General features: G+C 43.1%; 1 protein-coding gene across 1 annotated transcript in view; it reads right to left on the bottom strand.

Moving 5' to 3' along the window:
- The window catches only part of Mcm3ap (minichromosome maintenance complex component 3 associated protein), a 62,467-nt gene that overhangs the window by 9,329 nt on the left and 44,899 nt on the right, over window positions 1-8,239 (bottom strand). Inside the window, exons 22-25 of the mRNA XM_008840466.3 lie at window positions 3,151-3,409; window positions 2,841-2,938; window positions 962-1,352; window positions 68-325 (exon numbers count right to left, since the gene is read on the bottom strand). Coding sequence (XP_008838688.1) covers window positions 68-325; window positions 962-1,352; window positions 2,841-2,938; window positions 3,151-3,409 — 1,006 coding nt within the window. The remainder of the gene's footprint in view (window positions 1-67; window positions 326-961; window positions 1,353-2,840; window positions 2,939-3,150; window positions 3,410-8,239) is intronic.

The following is an 8,239-nucleotide window of genomic DNA, read 5'->3' on the forward strand; positions in this document are numbered from 1 at the left end:
TAAATAAATATTTTTTTTAATTATAGAACTATACACCAGGAAAGTCTTGTGAGACCAGGGCAATTACCTGCTGTGATGGGGAGCTTGGGGGGTGTCCAATCTCTCAGCTTGTGATTAATGCACAAAGTGATGATGTCATCCCATGGGATCTCAGCAACTGAAGGCCCTGCCCCCTGACATGGAGAGAAGCTCCTGCTCTTCCACTTTTGGTATGTTCTGTACAATAGGTTCTCTATCTGGGATTGGAGAACCAGCTGGGTATGGCATGAGCTGGGGATCTGAGAGGCATACTGAATGACCATGGAGTACATGGGAAGCCAGGGTGCTGCAGAGAAAGTGCTTCATTAGTTACAGGTTTTAACAAGAGCCACTGACAATGTGTATGAAATATTCTTAATGCTCTGCATTTCCTTAGTAGAGGGCTACTATATAGTTGAGAAATGTAGGGAATATGCATGCATGCCTGTAAAGTTCTGCTAGGAAAGCAGTAAACGGGCTCATTCTATCCCAGCGGCATTAAACATGGGAAAGAACAGCCCCTGCAGCTTGGATAACCTGTGGAGTCTACATCAAACAGCCCATAGGTCTCGCACAAGCACAGCAGGTAGTCAGACTTCAAAGGTAAATTAGTGTAAGATAGCATTTAAGTGCTGTGGCCCCAGCAAGGTCAGCAGGTCGGTGATACGGCTGCATGAGCTTTATGCTCTTTGCCCAGCCCATCTCTTCTGGTAAATGGGACTTGTGAGGCAGGCAGTACAGGCTCTGAAGAAAGGTCAGCAGTTCTCACTGCATTAAGACTTCTGGTTCCTTCTGACTCCTGAATCCAAAGGTTGGTATAGGTGGGTACATAACTGAAGCAGACTGTGGACCTCATACTGGAACCCAACCACATGGTATACTACCACTAGAATAAGGGTTCCTATGGCCAACCCTCTACTCCTCCCTCAGCATGGGTACATACCCCCTGGTGGCGGAAGGTCCATCTGTGGAAGCTGGAACCCAAGCACAGCCTGCTTCAGCCAAGCCAGATGCTCTGGTGAGTTCCAGTGTAGGTGAGGAAGCAGCTGGCTGCCCCCTGCCTGAGCAAACTCAGTGACAGGCCAAGACAGATCACACAGCTGCTCAGAGGACACCACAGAGGCCAGGAACTGTAGTACACTATTAAAGAGCTCAATAATGGTGCTGGGCTCCTGGGAGACCAGGCCACCCAGGCGCCTCTCTCTTCTGTCATGAAAAAACTGGTCACTAAACTCACGGCCAATCCCATCCTCAACATATTGAATAAGGGTCTGACAGCAAAGGTCTAGGACTTGGGGGCATCGGGAAATTAGCCATTTGACTGCTCCAGAAACCTGAGGAGCAAAGACAGTTAGAAGAGATACAGTTAAATAGTTCACACTAATTTTAAAAAGCAGTTTTCTAAGAGGGCTTGGTATTCTATTCTTCCTATGGCTGCCTATGGCAAGTGCCATGACCAAAGACTCGTAGCTACTGCAGGAAGGGAATACAGGCCCCTTTCCATGCTTGAGCTTTGGTTCCTGAAGCCCTGGAGTACACCTGAGAGGGGTACCAGAGAGAGTCCTATAGAGCCCACCATCTTCCCTCTGGAGAGACCTAGGACCCTCAGGAAGCCAGTCTTCACATCTTCCTTACCACCCACTGAAGCAGAGCCACCTTGTTCCTAGAACTAGTAGCTTCACTGAGTGTCAGGATGTCTCATACCTTGCAGTTATCTTTTCTGGAGCGTCTGCTTTTTCATACAGTGATGGAGATAGAAGCCAGGACTTTTTATATGTTAAGTAGGTGCTGGTACCACTGAACTATATCCCAGACCCTGTAGTTATTTTATTAATCCCCAATACTTCTTTACCTAAATAGTGAATTCCAGGACAGCTGGGGCTACAGGGAGACCCTGTCTCAAAAAGACCAAACAAACAAACAAACAAAAAAACCCAAAAATTTACATGAATAATTTAATACGATGCTGATAGCAGAACTTAGGGCATTTTAAAATTTGATTTGGATTTCTGCTTATATCTTTACAAAATTATCTGTATAAAACAAGATAAAAATTGAAATCGGGCTGGAGATATGGCTTAGAGGTTAAGAGAACTGACTGCTCTCACAGAAGACCTGGGTTTGGTTCCCAGCACCCACATGGTGGCTAACAACCATCCGAAACACCAGTTCCATGGGGATCAGACAACCTCTTCCAACTTGCATGGGCATTGCGTGACACAGGTGCACTTACATACAGGCAATACACTCATACATACAAAATAAAATATTTAAAAAATTGAAATCACTAATAGAAGTTGGACATGATGGTACATGCCTATAATCCCAATATATGAGAGGAGGAGGCAGGATGATACACACACACACACACATATATATTTCAAAATAGATCAGAAGGGGGAAAATGTATCTTGATAGACCTTTAAAAATGATGACACTTGCTGGGAATAATGGTACACACCTTTAATACTAACACTCAGGAGGCTGAGGCAGGTTGATTTCTGTGAGATCAAGGCCAGCCTTACATAGGAAATTCCAGGCCAGCTGGGGCTACAGGAAGATCCTGTCTTTAAAAAATATATAAATAGGGGCTGGAGAGATGGCTCAGCAGTTAAGAGCTCTTGCAGAGGACCCAGGTTCGATTCCCAGCACCCACATGGCAGCTGCAAACCGTCCTTAACTCCAGTTCCAGGGGAATCCGAAGCCCTCTTCTGACCTCCGCAGCACTGCACAACACGGGTGCACTCACTTACATGCAGGCAATACACTCATACACATAAAATAAAAATAATAAAATAAAAAAATAATAGATGAAACTTTACCTTCATTGTGCCTTGTAAATCATTAATAGAATCAGGGATCTCAATAACAATGAAATTTGAAATCAGTTTAGCTGAAACCAAATCCTGTAACATCAGACCTTTAAGAGAAAAGAGGACGGTCCCATGTGATTACATTCATTTGCACATTTGACACTTGACAGTGCTGGTCTTGGCCCACCATGGAGTAGACAAAATACTGGGGCTCTAGTTCCTAAAGGTTCCCAACACTGTACTGCCAGCCATTCATCAGACCCAAGTTCCACCCATTTATTGAAAATGCTAAATCATAAATGAGTCTGCCTTTACATACCATCCTCTGCTTCTTTCCCAATGGCTTCCCCGCTGGAGCTGGGCACAAGAACCACCAGTGGAAGTGCAGGCTGGAAGGGCTTGGCCTGAAGTAGCTGCTTGAGTTGCAGCGAACCTGACAGCCAGTACAAATCTTCCTCTGCCACAGCCTCACTCTTCATTTTGGGAGGAAGCAGCAACATGAGCCCACTGGCTCCCAAAAGGTCCTTCCGTGTCTCCACAGCATCAAGAGCACCATCATTAAGGGTGCCATGGGCCACCTGCAACAGCACCAAACACTTCAAGATGAATGTATGAGGGAACAAAATAGATACAACAGGGAAGAGTCTGCCTCATACCAAGAATAGCCAAAGTATTCCATTCATCACATACTGACTGTGCCTCCAAGGACACAGGTGGGCCAGTCTCCCCTACCTAAGACCATGGATTAGTATAAGAAACTGCTGATCAATAGATATGGAAGCCTCCACAGCTACATTTATGTTTGACCATATTACTGTAATCTTAACAATGAACTTTAAAAGTTATTTTTTAAAAAGTTAAACACAATGGTAGAAAGAGGGAAAGAAAGCTGGCAGCAGACAAAGAACTCTGACACATTTCTAAACAGCACTGAGGGGACAGGATCAATCATTGGCTTAGATGCAGAGGACGTCACAAGTAAGCTGTAGGGGTTACTGGTCACCTCTGGCAGTAACCTGACAGCATTAGTAGTTGCACCAAGGAAGAATAACAAGGCCTTTCTATAGACTCAACCCCCAGGTCCAGACATCTGGGTATCTCCCAAAAAGGTTGGCTTGCTATTCAGTTATCACCCAACTCTAACCCAAACACAGAGCTTCTGGCCTACTTTTAAGAGCCCTGTTGAGGTACAGCCAGCCAGCCTCAGCTGTCTGAAAAAAAGATAGCTTCCAGCATAAAAGAGACCCAGAAAAAATAAAGCTCAGAACATACATATACTTAAGACCGCAAAGCATTAACCTCCTCAGAGAAATAAAATGATAATTCCAGTGGATATGTTGTGATAAGAATACTATCCAGAACACAAAACAGAGACAAGATAGAAAACAGGGTAGAAGGCTGGAGAGATGGCTCAGTGGTTAAGAGCATTGACTGTTCTTGCAGAGGACCTGGGTTCAGTTCCCAGCACCCACATGGCAGCTAGCAACCATCCTAACCCGAGTTCCAGGGGATTCGATGCCCTCTTCTGATGCACTGCACACACTGGGTGCACTTACATACATGCATGCAATACACGTATACACATAATAATAAATTAAAAAATTAAAAATAAAACAGTAAAGAGAATAAGGGGCTCAAAAGATCAACTAACGAGGTTCAACATCTGTCTAATAAAAAGAAATAAAAGAAAAGCATGTATCATGAGGGACTATTTGAGGAGAGGAGGGGAATCAGAGGAAGGAGGAAAGAGTGGGGGGGGTAAATATAAGCAAAGTAAAAAAAAAATCTATGTATGAAAATGTTATAATGAAACCAATTATTTTATATCACAACTTAAAAAGACACAAAATTATCCCACAAATAAGAGTCTCCAAGTCAGGAGATTAATGCCTATAATCCCAGCCACTACTCAGGGGAACAGAGGCAAGAAGCTTACAAGATCAAGGCCAGTCTGTGCAACATAGAGATTGTAAGGTCCTAAAAAATTGTATTTTTAAAGGCTGGGTGTATAACTCAGTGATAGAGCACTTCCTAGCATACTCAAGGCCCTGGATTCAGTCTCTAATACTGCCCCGCAAAAAGCATCTGTATACTGAAAGGACCTGCTAAGCTCACACAATGAGTAAGGGAAGTCAGCACACCTGGCTGTATCAGATCAATTTTCAGAACCCAATGGGCAGAGGAAAGGCTACGAAGGAGAATCTCAATAGCAATAGTGAATACTAACTGGGAGGAAAATAATTTAATATATCTGAAATTCTACAAACCTAGCTACACAACAAACAAATGAGAAGCTAAACTCAGTATAGCTTCAAAAAGGAAAGAACTCGGAAAATTCCCCTATGTGTCTTTCCTTCAGAAGCAGCTAGATGGCACATGTTGATGGACAAGAGATTAAACTGAGAAAAATTGTTACCACTGCCAGCATCAATGCCAAACAAACTCTGGATGTCTACCAGACATCATTTTAAGCACTCTATGTGTACAAATGCATTTCAACTGCAAGGGCGTAATGAGCAGAGCTACAATACTGTAGTGTCACAGCCTTGGGCAACCTATTTCTCTAAGTAAAGTAACAATAACAAGAATAGCCCTACATAAGTGACATTGGGATATTAAAAAACCAGCCAAAGTCAAAGAGCCATCAGACATAGAGTAACAAAAATGGCACGTAGTGCTAACAAAATGGCTTCAAGGTGTGCTATTTGTAGAGGCTACACCTTGGGGCAAGTAAATATAAAATGTTAAAGGGAGGATGTAGCTATCCCTTAGATTGGGGCATGGGGGTTGAGGAAGGCCCTGGTTCAAGAGGGCCTCCCTCAGTTCAGTATTGGGTACAGTACCAAGATAGTCCCAACATACCACCTACAATATTATTATTATTATTATTTTTTCAGTCTTTTTGAGACAGGGTCTCCCTGTAGCCCCAGCTGTCTTGGAACTATGTAGACCAGGCCGTCCTTGAACTCACAGAGATCCACCTGCCTCTGCTTCCCAAGTGCTGGAATTAAAGGTGTACGCCACCACCTACTGTTATTATAACTGTTATTATATACAGTCAGTTTTCTCCTCTGAGCATGAGTTAGGCTCAGTAACACATTTCAAAGATAGAATCCAATAAAAGCAACAGGATGTCACTTCTACAACTAAGTCATGAAGAGACCCAGATGTCCAGCTTGGCTGCCCTCTTGCTCACTCACTGCCATGTTATACGATGCCTACCTATGGAGAGCCCATGTTGCACAGAATTGAAGAAATCTGTAGTCACAGCCTGAAAAAGTGAATACTGATAACAATCATAAGAGTAAGCTGAGTGAAAACTCCCTCAGTCAAGCTTTCAGATGAGAACATAAACCCAGCAATATTTTGTTGTTTACCTTGTAAAGGAATCCTAAGCCACAGGACCCAACTAAGCCGAAACTGTACTTCTGATCCACGGAAACCAGGAAATTACAAATATTTGCCATTTCAATCTACAGCACTGGAGGTAATTTGTTTTGTAGCAGCCAATAATCAATACAGCTATTTTAATGGCAAATAAGCAGAGACAATCTAGCATGAGTAAACTGAGAAATGGTATTTAGAACAGATGTGGAAACAACAAAAATCAAGTCTTGAGGAAAAGGACTCAGAGGGAAGACAAAGGCTACTACTTCTCACGTGGACCTATCTGGCAAGATAAACGAGAAGAATGGGCATCAAGAAGGTTCGGACATACAGCATGGAAAGCTATCTTTTATTTCCTTTAATTTTTCCTCTATTTAGTTTTTTATATGTTACTTTTATGTTCAGAAAACATAATAGCATTAAAATGATAAAATGAAAAAAAAAACCCCATATATAAGCTTCAATTTAAAAAGTTCTAAGGGGGGGACTGGAGAGGCGGTTCAGCAGTCAAGAACACTGACTTCTCTTGTAGAGGACCTGGGTTTGATTCCCAGCCCCTACATGGCAGCTAACAACCTTCTGTGACTCCATTTCCAGGGGATCCAATGCCTTCTTCCAGCCTCCATGGGCAATGCAAACACATGGTACACTTATATACATGTAGGCAAAATACATACATGAAATAAAAATAAACAAAAAATAATTAAAAACAAGTTCTAAGGACAGAGAGGAAAACAAATGAGCATCACATGAATTGATTGGGCCATGCTATGAAGGAGACTTTACTAGGAAGGAGGCAGACCCAGGCCCTGCAGGCCACTAAGCTAGTTCTGAAAGAGTGTGATCTTACTGAGCTTTGCTCTAGACATGCAGACCACCTAGTCCTCAGGAAAGTTTGGTGCTATGAACATGACTGCTACATCAAAGACAACAAGGTTAAGTTCCAGGCCCAGGCAAAAAAGAGCTGGCCAGATTGATAGCCACAGATACCAGATCTCTTAAATATCAAAGGCAACACCTTCTGCCCTGCACTGCTGTTTTCCAAGTAAATAAAAGACACACTGATTTCATTCATTACTTTACCATATACACTGGAATGTAAAAATCATTTATGCCAGTCTGAATCTCATTAGGAAAAAATAGGTTTTCATTAAATAAACTTCCCAAGGAACCAATTGGATCACTACCACATAAATCTATAAAGAAGCCGTATGTGCTGGTGCACACTTTTAATCCCAGCACACAGGAGGCAGAGGCAGGTGGATCTCTGTGAGTTCAAGGCCAGCCTGGTCTACAAAGTGAGTTCCAGGTCAGCTGGAGCTATAGGGAGACCCTGTCTCAAAAAGACCAGAGGGAACCATATTAGGCCAACAAACCTACTGACAAATTATACATACAACCTGATCAAAGAATGCAATATATGCCTAGGCAAGGTTTATCTGAGAGCGTTTGGTCTTTGCCCAAGCTCTATCTACATGGCATATGGTAATTAAAAGTACCAGACTGGTGGAACCAACCTTCTTGGATGTTTAACAGCCATACTTTGAGGCCTATACTAATTTGGTCAGGGGGACATAAAGGACAGTTTTTGCTCCTTGCCCCCCTAGGTTGACTAAGTTCCAGGGGACTATGAGCATCTCTCAAAATGTCCTGTAACTGTGGTGAGTCACCTGTCCTCGATCAAGGAGGCCAAGGAGACCCCATGAGATGGATTTGAACCAGTGTCCAGTCTACAAAGAGGAGGGTCAACACAAAGGAATCATTTCCTCCATGCTTCCAAGCGAAGTCAGCCATGGTCGAGCAGGACTTTTGACTTATCTTCACATAGATGGAACTGGTAAAAGAAAGGAGCCAGGGGCTCCTCCCAAGCCCATGTTACCCCTGGCTCCTCCCAAGCCCATGTTACCCCTGAGCAACAGCTCCTCAAACAACCTTAAGAGTAAAAATAGTTTTATCTGGGCCAACTGTAGGGTCTTAAACACCCAAAAGGAAAGTATAACCAAAGATTAATGGGGTCAATA

The sequence above is a fragment of the Nannospalax galili genome, unplaced genomic scaffold (assembly GCF_000622305.1).
Source record: "Nannospalax galili isolate Female #2095 unplaced genomic scaffold, S.galili_v1.0 scaffold619, whole genome shotgun sequence".
In the NCBI taxonomy this organism is placed as follows: Eukaryota; Metazoa; Chordata; class Mammalia; order Rodentia; family Spalacidae; genus Nannospalax; species Nannospalax galili.